This window comes from Agelaius phoeniceus, chromosome 7 (assembly GCF_051311805.1).
Source record: "Agelaius phoeniceus isolate bAgePho1 chromosome 7, bAgePho1.hap1, whole genome shotgun sequence".
In the NCBI taxonomy this organism is placed as follows: Eukaryota; Metazoa; Chordata; class Aves; order Passeriformes; family Icteridae; genus Agelaius; species Agelaius phoeniceus.
The window spans coordinates 26,864,772-26,882,343 of record NC_135271.1 but is presented as its reverse complement, the minus strand read 5'-3'; the positions used below and the strand labels follow the sequence as shown (position 1 = coordinate 26,882,343).

The 17,572-nt window shown below is 37.2% G+C and overlaps 1 protein-coding gene across 6 annotated transcripts in view; it reads right to left on the bottom strand.

Annotated features, from left to right (window-relative positions):
- Positions 1–17,572, bottom strand: part of PDE1A (phosphodiesterase 1A) — a 200,433-nt gene that overhangs the window by 16,555 nt on the left and 166,306 nt on the right. For all 6 annotated transcript variants that reach the window (XM_077181350.1, XM_077181347.1, XM_077181348.1 and 3 more), the window contains 6 exons: positions 14,968–15,093; positions 8,925–9,026; positions 8,685–8,805; positions 4,956–5,037; positions 3,569–3,689; positions 1,622–1,806 (listed from right to left, as the gene is read on the bottom strand). In XM_077181350.1, the coding sequence (XP_077037465.1) occupies positions 1,622–1,806; positions 3,569–3,689; positions 4,956–5,037; positions 8,685–8,805; positions 8,925–9,026; positions 14,968–15,093 (737 nt within the window). The remainder of the gene's footprint in view (positions 1–1,621; positions 1,807–3,568; positions 3,690–4,955; positions 5,038–8,684; positions 8,806–8,924; positions 9,027–14,967; positions 15,094–17,572) is intronic.

The following is a 17,572-nucleotide window of genomic DNA, read 5'->3' as shown; positions in this document are numbered from 1 at the left end:
GGTTGTCAGAGTACAAAGTATGCCCAGTTTCCTGGATTTTGCTGGGCCCCTCATTGATATTCACTGCAACCTTACCCAAAGTAATTTTTAAATCTCTTGCTGCAAGTAGCTTTGTGTTTTCGATGCCTGTCAACAGTACAGTAAAACTGGGCTAAATATATCATTAATTTATAGAGCACAACAAAGCCCTGGGAATGAAGTGGAAACTGCCCTTTGACAGCACTGTACCCCTCCAGAACAGCAGACCAAAAAGCTGATGCACCAGAATCAAACTGGCTAGTTCTGTGTAACTGGAGATGGCAAACTTCCAGCCAAGTTCTCCATTACTCCATGTTGAAGGACCTTTCATGTCACCAGCTCAGGGTTGCCTGATTTCTGCAGGCTGTAGCTAAGTGGCCTTGGGCACTCTGATGGTCTTCTATCATTACTAACCACTGCAAATTAGAAGTTTTTTCCTTTGACCAGCCATTATTAGTTGGGCCACACCAAAGGAAGCAATTGGTTATATAAATCTTCTCAGGAAGAAGAGACAATATTAATGGAATCCTCTGCTCAGATGCCCCTTCCACCTGACTCTTTCAAACCTTTGTCACAAAAGATGTGTAGAAGCTTATTCTTAATAGCCTTCTAATGAGAATATTCATTTGCAATTTAGCACTAAATTAGATTTTATCACTGTTCAGCACTCTTTTTCTGTCTTGTCTGACACCTCTTTGGGAAAAAAGACATTGATTTGGATGATGGGATAAAAACAAAGCTGGCACTGGGTTCCAGGATATCACTCCCAGCTGTCAGTGTCAGGTCATGTACAGCAAGACCAATCTCAGCAGTGAAATGCTATGCTGAAATATTCCAGGTACTTACTAGGAAATAACACAGACTGTGGACAAAATACTCCCAAATGGCATTCATTTAACCTAGATTGAAGCTATAAAGTCTTCTCAACAATTATCACTCAGGTGATTGAAAAGCATTTCACTCAATTAACTGTAATTTCAGGCAATTTTCAGGTATGGCTTATGAACTGAGATACTCTGTGCAGGTTTGGATTTATCAACTATCTACTGGCAAATGAAGAGTCACTTTTGGCTTGCTTGGGCCTAATGCATGCAGTGATTGCCCAAATCTTTAGATCCACTGGGTCATTTAAATAATTGCCTACAGCATAATCCCAAGAAGCCTGAAATACAGAATTCTGCTATATACAGTGGGGAACAAATAGCATTTCTAATAGCAAAGTACAACTTTCACATTTCTGAGGAAATGTGGCAGCACACACCACTTTGAATTGTTGATTTTGGCATTTAAAGCAGATGTCAGTGTAAGTTACAATTAAAAGTGCAAGAATGCACATTTCTAAACCAGACCTCTGAAGATAAGCTGTGCAGCACAGAGCCTTATTGCACTGGCTTGTGAGAGTTATTCCCATCCCCTAACCACCTACACCTCTTTAGACCCCCTAGGAGAGCAAAACAGGAGCATCTAAAACAAACATTAAGACATAAAATATACGAGTACAACACAACTATGCATTTTTACAGGTTGATAGAAATTAAAAAACAAACGTAGGTGAGGTCTTAGGGAGTAACCTATAAAAGCATTCTACCTTAACATGTCATACCTTCTGCTGCTAATTCTTTCCATCTTTCTTTGTTTGCTTGAATGATCTTCATCAAGTTGTCCTTGAAGGCCCTTAGGTCTACAGTTGCTAGAGAATTTTCTGTGTGAGTCCCTCCATCACCTGTACTTTTAAACCCAGGTCGTCTTTGTGCTTCAGCATTGCTTACTGCTCCCAAACTATTTTGGCTGGACAAGGGAAAAAAACCCCAAATTATAAACACAGTCAGCTAATTTTAATAATACACAAACAGTTCATGTCAATCAAGTTGCTTAGGAACTAACTTGAAAAATAGTTTTTATCAGAGTGTGCCTAAGATACAAGATGTCTTGCTGACCATTTCTCAGGGAATTCTTGAAAAAAATGTGACAACTGAAAATACATTACTTGTAATCCAATTCTTAAAAGAATGTTTACACAGACATTTTGGAGCAGCTTCTTAGCTGTGTTTTTGCATGATGAATGGTATCTTTGGTTCTCACAGGAAAGACATCTGATCATTATTTTTTGACGCATTTAAAAAAAAAGGAAAACATGACATATATGACAGGTAAGTTTTGCTTGAGCTGAAAATTCTCTTCAAGTTACAAAGCTTCAAGTATAGACAAAGAAAGATGTGAGTGGCTTTAAAATTCCCTAAATAGAGACAGCAGCTACATCTACAGGTAAGTAGAAGTGAAATTATCCATATACGTATATGATGGAGAAGGTGGGAAAAAAAGAATGAATGCTCTTTTTTCTTAGAATTAAAAAATAAGACCTATTTCCAACCTTGTGCAGCTACTCATGTCTTAATAGGTTTTGTTTACTCAACTTTGCTGCATGGTTTATCTCATTGGTACCACAGGCAGATGTTAATAGACATACAAATGGGTTTCCATTAATCAGAAAATAGTTGCAGTGAACATAGCAACAAAAACTTCACAGGAAGAGTTAGCTGTAATTTCCATGTGCTCCAGACATATTGAAGGGGATAGAACGGAAAAAATAGGCCACAATTCTAGTGTTTTCCAGGCACCATCTCATGGTGTCCATGCAATAGCCTGTGTGCAATTCTCTGGCTCAGACTTTTCTGTATCATGCTACAGGCTCTTCACTCCCCTCAAAAGTGTGGCACTTGATTCCATACAAAGAAAAAATCCCTTTATCCTCCATCTCACATGAGGAAGTTTTGCTGGATCATAAGCCTTTTTTGATTTGCCACTCAGTCATGAACATCAACCAAAAATGAAGCCTGAAGCTGCTAATCATTTGCAGCTGCTAATCACTCATTTGTGAAGGAATATGCAAACAAATTTCTTATCAGTAATACCTTAGTTTAGCACTGTTCCCCAAAACACTAAGAACACCATCATAAATACCTACTTCTAGTAACTCCTACTTGCTTCTAGTAAGCAAAATATAGGAAAGCACTAGGTTCACCCTTTTGATACTGAAATCTAACTAATGCCCAGCAAATAAAAAATTGCCTTGCAGAGTTATCACTTAGTAACCTCAGTGAAAGCTCAAATCACAGTTTGAAAATGAAATATAAATATGATAATAGAGGCAGTATTTGTAAAGGCAGTATCTGATTATTCAACAACGCTTTCAGCAAGAAGCCGCTCAAAATACACTCAAATTACACTGTTGTAGCTACTTTGCCTTAGAGGTACAGGAATTTCAATAGCCTATTGGAAAGATTATATTTAAAATGTAGAAATAAATTTCACGGTTTTTATGTGTTTATTCTGATCATTACTGGGATTTTGCCTTTGTATATGTACAATTGTTCAGCCAATGGGGCAGAATAGCACATTGCAAATACAACACAGCCCCACAGGGTGGCAATACTGCACAGCTGTTTGTTACCTCCCCAGCTTCAAATAACCGAGATCACTCTGAGAATCACATTGTTAGGATTACTATGTGAGCTCATGTTAGTTCAATAACAAAGCAGCGTATTCATACCTGGGGGTCCCAAATGCAGGACTTTCAGATTTTGTCGCTTCCTCTATAAGAGGCATAACAATTTTCTCCATTGAATCAGTAAGAAGAGAAAATGTTGGTTCTACTATGAAATCAATGAAACCTAAGGAAGAAAAAGAGAGAAAATCAGGTTTTATATTTCCACAAGTCTCAAATCTAAAAATGAATACTTGCTATTGGGCTGATTTTCTAACTGCAGTCCCAATTCAATATACTAGATACTGCTAGTACAATCTTGAAGGAAAAAGCACAATTGAAACAAAAAATGCCTGAAACTGTATAGATATAAGTAGATATTAATAATTTCAGCTTTTCATTATTTTTTCTTGTAAATTTTACACACTGCTGAACACACCTACCATTTGAAATGAGTATTAATTATTGAATAGAAGGGAAGCTACTGTTGAGCCAGAGTGCTACAAGCCATGCTGTCTCTTTTACCATTCGGAGCTTCTTGCCAAGGAGTTAATATTTCAAATTGCTGTTTATTATTCTGTGGAGGTAAAGTGTTATTTCACAGTGTGTAGGAGGGTTCTGTCAAATCAGTGAAGAGAACAAGTAATATCCTTAGGAGACAGCATTCATCCCACAGTTCTGAGATGTCAGCTCTGAACAATGTCTTTTACATTCTAAAGTGCTCATCATGGTATGGAATGACACAGTGAGAGAATGAAGCATTATTCTCTACTGAGCACTTAACAGAAAAAATATGTTAAAACATGAGCTAGCAATGGATTTCCAGATGTCTTCCTGCTCTAACCATGCAACACAGCATGAAGATGAGCAACAGGGAGTCAGTCTATAATCCAGCTTCTCTTCTGCAGTAAATATGATGCTTAAGTATATTGGCTTCAAACTCCCAGTGAAATGGAATAAAGGATACAAAAAGTGACTGACCCAGGGAGGCTTGACCCTCTGCAGTTTGACCCTGAGACACTGATAGGCTTACTTGCAGTCCAGAGGGCTGATTTATTAATTAGCTTTAAGTTGAGATGCATCTACAAACTGGTACTTTCAGATTATAATAGAGAGAGACTTGTGAGTACTTAAGCAAGAGATAAGCAGTTTGAGGACATGATTTGCCAGACTCTAAAGTGTGTACAGTAGAAGCTGGGCTTATGTCCAGTATCTTGGTTAATCCCTCTCCTACCCCTCCCTCACATATGGTGAGATTACATCATGTTCTTTTGAGACCAGCACCATTCTGCTGCAAAAGCACAGGAGTTCGGTGAACAGATAGGTGCAAAGAAATACCTTCCACATGATGGAATTTTGAACATTCCAAATTCAAAATGGGTAAATGAAATGTCCTTGTGAATTTACATGCTCCTAAACAGACAAAAAAGAGAAAAACACAGTTTGTCATTACCTATTTGAGACTGAGCTACCAAAGTGGACTTGCGGTCACAAAGTGGGGAAAATTGAAGACCTAAAGCAGCCTCCTTGTCTCCCTGTAAACAACAATGTTCAATATTATAAGCATATATTTGATGGAGAGACAGAAAGACAAAGGAATTTGAATATTCTTAGTAATATTCTTAATATTTATTCAAGATGACTTCATTAATTTATATTCTTAAATAAAAACAAGTCAGAGGCAAATCTTCAAATTTTGATTAAGTGTCTAAATTCTGACTTTGGCACTTTTATGTAAAGAAGTTTACTGCAAGTTCTCCTCAGCAAGGGATCTGCCAATGAGATTTAAAATATATGGAGTCCTTGTATTCATAATTTAGTTCTGCTGATCCAGATGTAATGGCACTAAAGATACTTAGACATGTTTGTAATAGTATGCCAAATGCTGAGTGCTTCCTTCTATTACACTGGTTCATCCAGCATGTAAAAATCCTTCAATGGATTTACTCATGTCAAGTGTATGAACCAACTTGAACTTGTTCTCACTAGCAGGCATGTCTCTCTGCTGCTGAAGCCACAAAAAATACAAATTCAGTTTCATTACAAGGATGATTTGTACAACCTAGCTCTGAAGCTTTTTCAGCACTCAGCAGATTAGAAGAGTCTCTTTTGTTGCAACAGTCTTAACAGACAGGAGGGTGTATCTCCATTTTCAGCATGGTAGACCAACTGATTTGCAAAACCTCGAAAGAAAAGTCCTGTGGCACAAAAAAACTCCAAAAAACGCTGAAGAGACATCTTTCAAAGGGGATTATAATTGGTATTGCTGGACAAACCTGGCTGCCAGAAGCACTGATATTACAGAGAGAGGAAAACCTAGCCTTGCAAGTCAAATAATCCTATATATTTGTCATGTAGGGTGCTGTTAGATGGTCATTCAGTGGAGAGCACTGCAGGAACATACCATTCTCCCAAGGAAAACTGGGAAAACATAAACTGATGGATGAAGGGGGCAGTATTAACCTTCCTTAGTCTTTTTATCATCTATCACTGAAGTATATTTGGGAAAGGTTTAGAACCATAAAGGCAGTAAAACCAATCCAGCCACAGAAACAGATGCAACTTACAGATTGCATTTCATGTGAAAGTGGAGAGCTTTATCACTAAGGTCATTACATTTTATACTGAAGTGTTAATAATTTGAACTCAGGGCATGGAAGAACACATGAACAATTGCTACTAGGAGCAGTGGGAGTGGCATCTCCATGTAAATACAGGGGCCAGATTGCAATATCATATAAACTGGATTTTTTTTTGTTTGTTTTCAAGTAGTTCCAAGTTATGAATTACTTTGCAATCAACATAATATCAATTAATACTTAAGTCATCTAAATCTAAGACTGTAAGTTGTAATAATGGACACAAAACTGGCATTTAAACCAGTTAGAATTTGATGAGATCTAAAAACAAGATACAAATCAAACAGTAAAAAAATTCTTTGTCCAGGCCACGGACCCACTTTTTAACTCTCTTTTAATGTCTCTGGATCTATTCAGACTGAGAGTATAGTACTACAGGCACTGTGGTACTTCTTTGAGTTACTGGAACTATGTATTTCTTTTCTTTTAAGGATTTGAGATGGGTGGCTGTTTTTCTATTTTAAACAAGTAACTCAGATTTTCCTTGGTATTGCAATATACTTTCTGTAGCTGTTGCTATTAAATTTAAAGTGTTCTTGGGCTTTTTATTCCTGAAGTTAACACTGGCACATATTTTAAACATTAGCTGTAGTTAACAAAGTTTTCGTCAAGGTGAATGTTCATGTTTTTGCTGGTGAGCTTTGAAAGCTGCCTGTGAAAGCCTTGGATTTGCATCAGCCTCTTTCAGAATCTACTGCCTCTCCCAAAAGGCACAGAAGTAGTTGAATCTTTAAAGAAGAGGAGGAATTAAGGGGTTTCATATACATTTGGGCTACTTCATCTTGGTAGTCATGGATTTGGAAGTCCCAGAGATTTCTATCACACAGGCTCAGATCAACAGACCAGAGGATGCACAACAAGCCAGTGCATGCAGGAAGTAGGAGACCTACTGTGTCTGCACTGCTCACTGCATTTATATATGTGCTGACACTTCATCACATTTTAAAAGTGCTGGAACTGCTCCACACACATTGTCCTTAGCAGTACATGGAAAGAATTCTGTTTCTGATACACTCCCCTGCATCCTGGAAGACTTTGGTATTTTACAGTGCTGAGTTGCATACACATATTCCTTTTTACTTGCTATTCTTAAATGCCTTCTCGAGTTCTTGAGCAGCTTTTTTGGGATCCAGTTACTTCTTCTAATGGATGGATAAAGGAATAACTAAAACATTAGCTGGTCCTATGCATTCAGTGACCAGTGTGGTACTGTTTACTACTAATGCTACCTCCACTTGGCTGGACACATTGCCTCACTGTCCCAAGGGCCCTGTCTAGTCTGTCTATCTGTGTCTTAAATGTTATTACAGTTGGTCATTTTATGACTTTTTCTTGGGTAATCTGTTCTTCCTTTTCGCTCTCAAGTTCAAAATCCTCAAAATTTCCCTTGACAGAGGCAGACACAAACTCATGACTGCTCATTATTTCCATAAAACTCAATCCATTTGTTACTTATATTAAGGCACCAGCTCTCCAGTCTGCCTCCCCAGTCCAGTCTAGAGTCAAGGATGCCCAATGCTCCCTATAAGAATTCATATGAAGAATCTCCAGGATCTGAGCAGGAACCTTATATGGCAGATGGGTCTAACAACCTCATGGTTTAACATACTTTCTTTTTTATTCTCTGGTCCCTTTTTCCACTGGACCCTTCTGATTGTCAACATATAGCAAAATAAAGACAATCAAGCTGAGCAAGGCATAGAGTTTTCCCTGATTTAAAATCTGTGCATAACTCTAGAAATTGTCATACTGAAACTGGACCTTGATTATCAATTGTACTTCAGTAACTGTTATGCTGACAATGTGCATGGTCACAAATATTGATTACAGAGAAAGTATTTTCCCTCTGGAGAAAGGGTTTTTTCTTTCACCTGCTGAGGTGAGTCAAAAACCGACAGCAGTGACACCAACATCTACTGGGTTTTCTCTTGGAATTCAGTACCTCACAGAAATAAAAAGGCTTTCACAATGGTATGTCTTCATTTTTGGTTTAGGGTATATGGTCACAGCATTAGCAGGATGGTACTGTCTAATCTCTGGCTTTGGATCAGGCTGTTATGAAAGCAACACCTTCAGATCTATGTGGCATATGCATGGCAAATACTAGCAAGGAAAAGAAATAGAGGGGCTTTCTGAAATGAGGAGAACTTTTTGCCTTCTTTGCTGAACATGAATTCTTCCTATTTTCTCTCATCCTACCCTTCTGGTGCTTCTTTATAATTCAAAGCATATATAAATCTCTGTCTACAGAATGAAAACAGCTTGACAAGTTATATTATAATTGAAAGGAAAAAACCTACTACAACTCTCAGAATACTGATATCAGCTGAAATAGATAGAGAACTATAACCATTTTGTCTTATTCACACACATAAAAGTTGAATCAATGTCAGTGGTATGTATGAAGAATAAAGAATATATACTACTGACTATGCCTGTCAATCACAACCAACAGCAACCTTGCTGGCAGACTTAAGAAAATATTCAATCATGTAACCATTGCTTCTTGAACTAGATGTATTAAAGGATTTTAAAAATGGCACCTGTCGAAAAAATTCTTCCATCAGGGCCATGGTCCACCGGTAGTGCAGCTCCCAGGATTTTGCTGGATGGCTTATGTCTGCTGCATGTAGAATCAAAGACATGGCTTTGGCTTTGTCTACCCTGTCAATTCAAGGACATGCTCCAATTATCTCAAAACAAAAGCAACTATTTAAATTCTTTTCTTGAATATGAGCTCATTGAAAGACTACAGATAATGAAGAGAATGGAAAACAACCTACCCCTGTGCCTGCTGCAGAGTGTGTCGCATTGTTTTAATTTGTTGGAAATGACCCGACATGTCTGTAGACAAGACCATCTCAATGACCAAGCTACGCAACTCCCTAAGAACAATTGAAAGCAAAATGACTGATTAAAATTCATTTATTCTATGTATGGTACATTTGTTTAAGCGGTATTTGTTAATTTCTAACTTTCAAAACAACATCATGGGTTTTATTACGTTTTTAAAAGCATTTAAATAAATTATTAACAACTTGAATATTGTATCCTAGAGGGATTCTGTGAAAGCAGTGTACCTCAGAAAATGTACTCTGCAATCATTATTTCAGAGCCACACTATTTTGTAAATCCTATTTCCTAGTGCATAAACTAATATTACATGCAGTTCTCTCACCAATTATAAGTAATTCCTTATTTTTTCCAGCAGTAGAGTATTCAAAAAACAAGTTGTTCTCTGGCTTACCACCACACAACAGCATACATTTTTACTGCCCTCATGTTAGTGAAGAGTGCGCATAACATTAAGCCTAGGAAGAAGGCTGTGGAAACACTCACAAGAGCAAGAGGTATTACATCTGAAATACTATCAACATTTCACCAATATAAGATCATTATGACGAACTACCTTTCATTCCAAAAGTATTGTAATACTTATTTAATGAATCAGAACAAGTTTGGGATTAGTAATTTATTTCTGTCTTGGTGTTATGATTAGAGATGTTTTAGCTCGTCCAGCTTTCTATTATATCCATATGAAACTAATGAAATATGAATCATGTAAGAAACTTTATTCTTGTAAATATTCTATGTAAATAGAAAATTTAATTAATTTTGTCAAGAATAATTACTGATTTAGAAAATTCTGTCTCCTTGATGTAGAAAGATCATGTATAGGCCATGTAGGAGTCCAGTGGGTCTTTCTTTATATGCTTTTTAAATGGCCTAGGAGGACAAGTGGTGTTTATATGTATATGGGGAATTTCCCACATTAAACCTTTCATTATGTACCATGTATCTTCATGAGCACATCCCCAATCTTAAAGATGTCCAAGTATCAAATAAAACAGTAAAATCCTACTTTTGTAATTCTTACTGATCTTTCATACCATATTCATATGTTTGACTTAAGTAAATCAAAAAACACACAGGTTTTTTCAAAGGACTATGCTTTAAAGAGGTAATTTGCAGTTTCCTTTAGGGCAATTAGAATACTTTGTTATAAAGACTATCAAAACTTTTTTTGATCCAAATTAATTACATATTAAAGCAGATATTTGTTGCTGATTTTTATGTATATATTCCTGACATGCTTTAATGTAACTGGATAAAGACTCAATGCTCTCACTTCTACTCAATAATATGCAGCCATAGCAACTTGTGTTTAGAAAATGCCTTACCTTATCTGACCTCATAATGAGACACTAATTATTTTGCATCCCAACTGTTCCTCCTCCACATTGCTTTGAAAGTGTACACTTCAAAAACAGTCAAAACCATTAAAGAAAAAAAAAAGCAAAACAAAAAACCCCAACGAAACAAAACAAAAAACTCAGCTAACACTACAAGAGGAAATGAGGGCTCTGTATTGTTAAACCCTGTTGTTTTTAAGACTGAGATAATTTTCACTTCTCCTTTCCATGGGAGATTTTTTTAGGAGCATTCAATGTCTGAACTTTTCAGAGTAATCAGAAAAACCAGAAATTAGTACACCCTTACGCAGAAGATACCTCACCCCTACTACTCAAGACACACACAGAGAAGCAAACCACACAGTTTATTCATATTGTGATGGCAGGAGGAAAAAACCCCTAATTCTTACCTACAACATCTGAATAAGGATCAAACAGTACAGCACTGTCCTGTCACACACTCCTGAGGATTTCAGACCACTAAAAATCTGCTTAACAGCAAAAGAGAGACTCCTGCAGTTGTTAACTGCCTGTGCCCATATCCATCACAATCTGACGCTAGAATTGAAACCTGATGGGGAAATGGTAGGTAAAGCTCTACTGGAGCTACAAATGCTTCATCTGCTATCATTGCACAGAAGGTTGATCTTGGGCTGATCTCATTACCAAATTGCTTCCCAGGGAAAGAAGACTGTCTCAACTTCCACATCATGAGACCTCAGCTGTTCTCATAGGTGACTCCTGGACAGAAATCTCTCCCAGTCCTCATTAGGCAGTCCCCAGCTACAAGCCTCAGGACAATACAGATACCTGCTGCCACCCAAAAAGACACATAGATGTTGTCATACTTGAAGGGAAGTGGTAACAATATTCACATACAGAACATGGCAATCTTTCAGGCCCAATATCAGATGATTAGTGGGTTTGAATCTATCACCTCCACTTAAGTAAATTGTCATGTTCTAAGCTGGCATCCTTTCTCAACCCTCCCCCAGCCACAAGTCCTACAGATAGGATACTGTAAAAAACAGAGATGCAAGACTATGTGAAAAAATTACATGAACAATGATGTAATAAAGAGACAAGGAGTGATACATTAATTTCTTGAAAAAGTAGTTAGCCAAGAAATAGAAACTAGCTTTACCTGGATTTGTCCATGACAAAGACATCTAATCAGCTGAAAACTAATAAAAAATGCAGGAACAGACTAAGATGAGCAAAAGCAAAGTGAGAACTGAAGACATAAGCCTCAGCTTCAGGTTACAGGAATCCTTAGACAGAAGAATCTCAAGGGACTTTGTGAAAGAATGTTGTTCATTCTGCATTATACATAACACGTACTGTTTTGTCTCTTTTTTTTTTTGATAATCAGGCAATAAATCACTGTATGCCTTATGAATGGGGTGGTTTGAGACATTAATACTGCCCCACTACCTACAGTGACATTATGCATGGGGTGCTGGAACACTGGGAACCTGCTAAATCAAAGGAGAAAGGGGGACAAACAAGGATCCCTCTTTAGCTACTTAAGGGCATTAAGTGAAAGAAACAAAACAATATCAAAGACTGGAACAAATTTTCAGAGTCAAGAAAAGACTGAAAAATTGCTATGAATGTCACATGCATTATCCACAAAGGACATCATCCTCAGAATGTTGGCAGTGCTCCCCACCTCAGACTAGAAGTCTAAGTTTTAAACTTAATTGAAGCTGGCAGTTTATTAGCACATTTATCTTCTTAAAGTTAACATGTAGAAGAGAAAATTGAATACTATAAAGTAATTTCAGTCATTTTGCTTCATTTTGCTAGAATAATTAGCAGAACCTCAGTTTAAATAGTCAGCAGTGTTAAATTTTTGAAAAATGAAACTGCTGCAACTAAAGAAAATAGATGTGACAGAAGTAAAGAAATTAATCAGTGCCAGGAAGTACATTGAAAAGTTGAACAGATTATCATTTCAATTTACTGCCAACTTGATTCAGTGCAACCCCTTCAAAACTGTTAGTTTAACAGCATGAATTTCAGTACAGATCCAAGAAGCTCACTCCAGTATTAATAAGAAAATTGTTAAGTGGCTACCAGATCCATTATTGCACCAATGAAATAACAGGGTAACAGGAATTTCTGGATATTAGAAATGAATACCAGGAAACTGTCATTTCCATGACTGACCCTCTAAATTGAAGTATCACACTGCAACAGGTTGTGCAGGTTGGCACAGACAGGCACTTTGGAATTTACTGCTTGCTTCAAAGAACAGAGTGTAATTGCTGAGCTAAGTGACAAAACATGGAACTGAATGTCCTAGTTTAGATTCTTGAGCTTATTAGTCAATTCATACATTTCTTCTACATTTTACTGAATATACCCAAAAACAGATGATAAATTCTACTTTTCTCTGGTTGCCAAACCAGCTTCAAACTGGCTGCATATAGAAGAATCTGTGTACCTACATAAACAAAATTTGCAAAACTAAAGTAAGATCTTCTAGGAAAACCTAATCGGGTTACAGAGAGAAGAGATTGGAAAGGAAGTGTAAGCAGAGCCAGTGTGTGATTGAGCAAATTCCAAAATAATGTGGTAGTTTATCACAGGTTCAAAAACCACAGAGAAATAAAATGCAACAAAAGTTGGACAAAATGGTCCACAACTGAACTGGACAAAGAACTGTGGGAAGACCTGCCCAAGCAATCTATGCAGAGAAGAGTATGCTTCAGAAATGTGAAGAGAGCTTATCACATTCCCCCCTTTCTTTTGTTTGCAGTCCAACAGAGTAGTATATATGAACATCACAACCTGGAAATCACAGGTCCTTCTTTCCATTCACAAATATTTGGGTTTCACCCTGGTACTGCTTTCCCCAGTGGCATAACAGAGGGAAATGACTGGGATAAACTGCACTAGCTGGCAGCCAGATTTCTATCAGCTGGAGCCACTCTGTGTTGCTGCAGGGATTCCCAGACCATACTAATTTATGGTGGTCTCCAGTGATGAAGAAGCCAGGACTAGGGATGAACATAAGTGTCTTCAAGCCACCCTTGGAACACTCCTGGACTGAAATTCAGCTGGAGAATTTCAGCTCCTTTCTACTTGGAAGCATCCTCTGGTAGGATGCAATATGAAACAACACCACTTCATAAAAACTTACTCAAGGCAACATGTCTGAAGATTTGAAAATAATTTTCCCTCTAAATGTATGGTTTTAAAAGACAGAATGAGTTTCTGATGGCTGCATACTAGCACAATAATCTCCACACTCAATAGGTAGAACAAACAGAAATAGGGTCACAGAGACCTATCAGCCCCAAAATAGTTTCAAGAGGAGCAAGGCTGGCTCTTGTTGGCATTGAAAATCCAAGTGTGTAGACAGTTATCAATGAAGTTTACAATTCACTTCTGGAGAAATTTCTCCAGAACTAAATGTACAACACAAACCTTCTGATAACTAAATCTAAATGAGTATCCACTGAGAAGAATTCTTTCAAGAGAACTAAAAATTGTATGCTTCCTCTCTCACTTTGTATTAAATTAAAAAATTATAGATGTAAAAAATATTTTTAAACAGGTACAGATAATTAATAATTAATTTATAATAATTAATAAATAATAATTAATTGAAACCCAGAAGGGCCAGCAGACTCACATTCAATAAACGCTTTATTTAGGGGTTTTCTCATCATGTAAATAAGTAAAAAATGTAAATCTACCATGTAAAAGTCCATCTGTAAATATACACTTCAGCAAAATATGATCTGATGTTCACATACTCCTTCATAAATGTATAATTTTGTGGAAATACAGATAAAGTAGAGTTTAGCTTTGTTATTAATGGTAGCACCATTCACAGTGGGAGACTTTCCCCTATCACAACATATTTCTCTGAACTTCACAGTCCACCTGTCTGCAAGGGTTTTTTTAGGGCCATTGAATAATACCTGTGTTTACAGAAACACAGAAGACTCATATTTTAAATACTATACGTATCCATCAACGAGATACAAAGATAATATTTCCTTTTTAATAACAGAGAGAGTCTTACTCTAACACTTGAATTTTAGCCTTACAGGTCTTTTTATTTGTGATATATCAATTATGATACTTAGTATTTCAGCTGGCCAAATTTTCTTCAGAAATTACACTAAAATTAAGAAAAAGAAAAGGGTTCTGTAGCACTTCTGGACCTTTGTTATTTTTGGACTGTCCACACAATTCATTTTTTAATGCTTAACCGAGACGTGACTATGCTGAGATCCCAGGAGCAGCAGTGCTCGAGCTGGCAGCTGAGTGTGACTCCACACTGTGATTCCAGCTCACTGGTTAGGCTGGACAAAGGCAACCCAGCTCAGGCAGCATTGTGGTTTTCCTAAAGAGCTATTTCACCTGAGACTCTGTCCACACACTCCAGCACTGTGCCTCCTAAATGCACAGCCTCACTTGGAAAATTACACAGAATCTCCCAAACAGTACTTCTTAACACCACAGCAGCCTTCCCTAGGCTCTAAACATCCATCACTCTTTCCACTGTCAACTTCCTGTAATTTGAACTCTTAAAATAGACTCCTCAGGGAAGGCCTGGTGGTTTTTATTATTTTTAAATACTGGGAGTATTTTTGAATGTCACAGCAAGTCTTACCTCCAGTCATCTTTGTTTAGATTAGCCAGGATGTTCATCTCTTCTTCCTGCATGAGTCTATAAGCAGCACTTACATGATGATTTTCAAGAACAGAACGATCGTTGTACAATATAGCAACATCTGACCTAGTGTGGGGAAAAAGAGGCAGGTTTTGTAATAGTGTTCCAGTGATGGCACTGGGAAAGACAGGACTATGTCTTGTCTATGAGAAATATTGACTATATGTACATATATAGAGAAAGATATATCAAATGATGTTTATTTGTTCCTATTCTATCAAATACTGATAAATTTCCCATCTTAAATGCATTAAAAATTATCATTATACCGTTGCATACACTGTTTGTGGGAAAGTCATATTTTAAAATGTGTGATGTTTCATTGATATGACCTAACTGTGGCAAAAACCTCATGAGTACTTTAAGCTTCTTGACTGCAGATAGGATCACAGAGCATCAGAAATGCTCCAATTAGCTGACAAGAGTACACTAACACGATGCACCCATTTAAAATGCAACATGTTCACCAACAGTGGGGCTCCACACATAGCATGGGTATTAGGAAGTTACTCCCCCTGCTCTGAGAGATGTGCTTTGGCCCATGCTACTCATTATCAGAAGATGCTGTAAAAAATAAGGTATTAAAATTTCATATGTTTTGAACAGCCACCATCTTTCTCAGAAAAACAGAGAAACCTTGAGCCTCATCACAGTGGGATGGCAGAGATGCTAAGCTGGAATTTGGAAGCACTCAAGCATTTCCTAAAGACAGACTCATACCATAATGTTGGTAAACTTAACAAACTTAAACTCCTTTCCTTCTTAATCAAAGACTAATGTACAATTCCAAAATTACACTGAGACACTCACACATTTTGATGTGGTGTGGATTTATCATACTTAGCTTCCAACATCATTAATTCTTGGGAAATTTGCTTCCCCAAGACCTGATCTAACCTGCTAGGCAATCAATCTCAGGAGACACCTCTCTGCTGCAATTCTGCTCTGATAAAACTGTTTCTGAATATTTCAATTTGGTCCACTGACAAGTCTGTACTAGAAGAAAGGTGTGTTGCTTTAGCAGTGCAGCTCACTCTGACATCAATAAGCTAAATAAATCTCTTGTTCTGTTGAGCAACAGTAAATATTGCCATGTATGATACCAAGGAACATAAATAACTTAAATAGGATTGGAAAGGTTATTTAGATGAAACAAACCATAGCCAGCCTAAATAATCAATATGTTTACACCCATAATCAAGCTAAAATCATAGGAAAATCTGTGTTATGCCAATCACATATGTTTATGAAGCACACTTTGATCAACATAGCCACTTATGACTATGTTTAAGCAGTGCTAAAATTTGCTATGATTTTGGCAGCCATTCCATCCATTTTCCTCAGGCAAAAGACACTTGGAATCACAATCTGGGATGCCACATCAGGGCCAAGTTACACAAAGGGAGAAGAACAAGCTATATCACATAACAAATACCTGTTTGCAAGTAAGTGCCTGAGTAAAATTCAAAGGCAATCAGCTTAATTAGTGTTCCACTCTTGCAGTACCTCATAGCAAAATATTAAGGACAAAAATAGAAAATTAATATAAACTTGGAACTACAAACTGAAGTTTATATTTAGCCAGACTATGCTGAAGGAGAAAAGAATTGTGTCCTTATTTTAGCTGCAAATCTAGCATTTTTCATCATTGAAAGCCACATCTTGGAGAAAACTGTTATAGATTTAATTTAAATGTAATCATGGGACAGTTGATCCATATTAGTGAATGTGAGGATGTTTGTATCCAAAGTAATAATATTTCTAGCACTGAGTTGTTTTATTAGAATATGCCAGTGCTATGCTGATTTTTTTTAAACAGCAGCCAAAGCAAACTCCTCAACTGAGGATACTAAAAACAACATATAGCTCAGTGTAAGAGAAAAATAAGATGGTTTGTACTAGGTGAAGTATCAGATGTACCATTTTTCACTCAGTAAGGGATTGGTCAGGGATTTTCCTGTGATAAGAAGAAAATATTTTAAGGGAGAGAACTATATGCAGTTGTACAGGAACAGCAGCTAGAATGACATGCTGCACCTGCAGGAGAACACAGCTAGCCTAACTTTCAAACTGGATTCCTTCCTAGATTTCCTTTTCATATCTACTGCTGTTGCTTTCAAAACGTGCCTGGAGATGGCTCATGGTAGGTATTTCTAAAGCTCTACTTGAAAGTTTCTCCCTCTGCACCAGGACCCTCTAAGTTCAATACACAAAGTGAAACAAAATGTAAGCACATCGCTGTAAGTGATGAGGCATTTTTATGGGGATACAGTAGAAGAAGTTTTTGAGTCAGCAGTATCAGAATTTTAATGAACAATAGGGGGTGAACGGCTTTCAAGTCCATGTTCTGCATGTTCTGAACCTTTTCAAACTTCCTCTTGACATATCTGCTCCAAAATGGAATTATTCCAGACATTATGGAGCTATCTTTTTACTTTTCCACAGTTTTTGACCATGTGACTGATCCCATTAACTGGACAGAAGTTGATGGAGCAATTTGTAAAACCAGGACTGACCTGGCTGCTTCCTGGATTTATTAGAAACA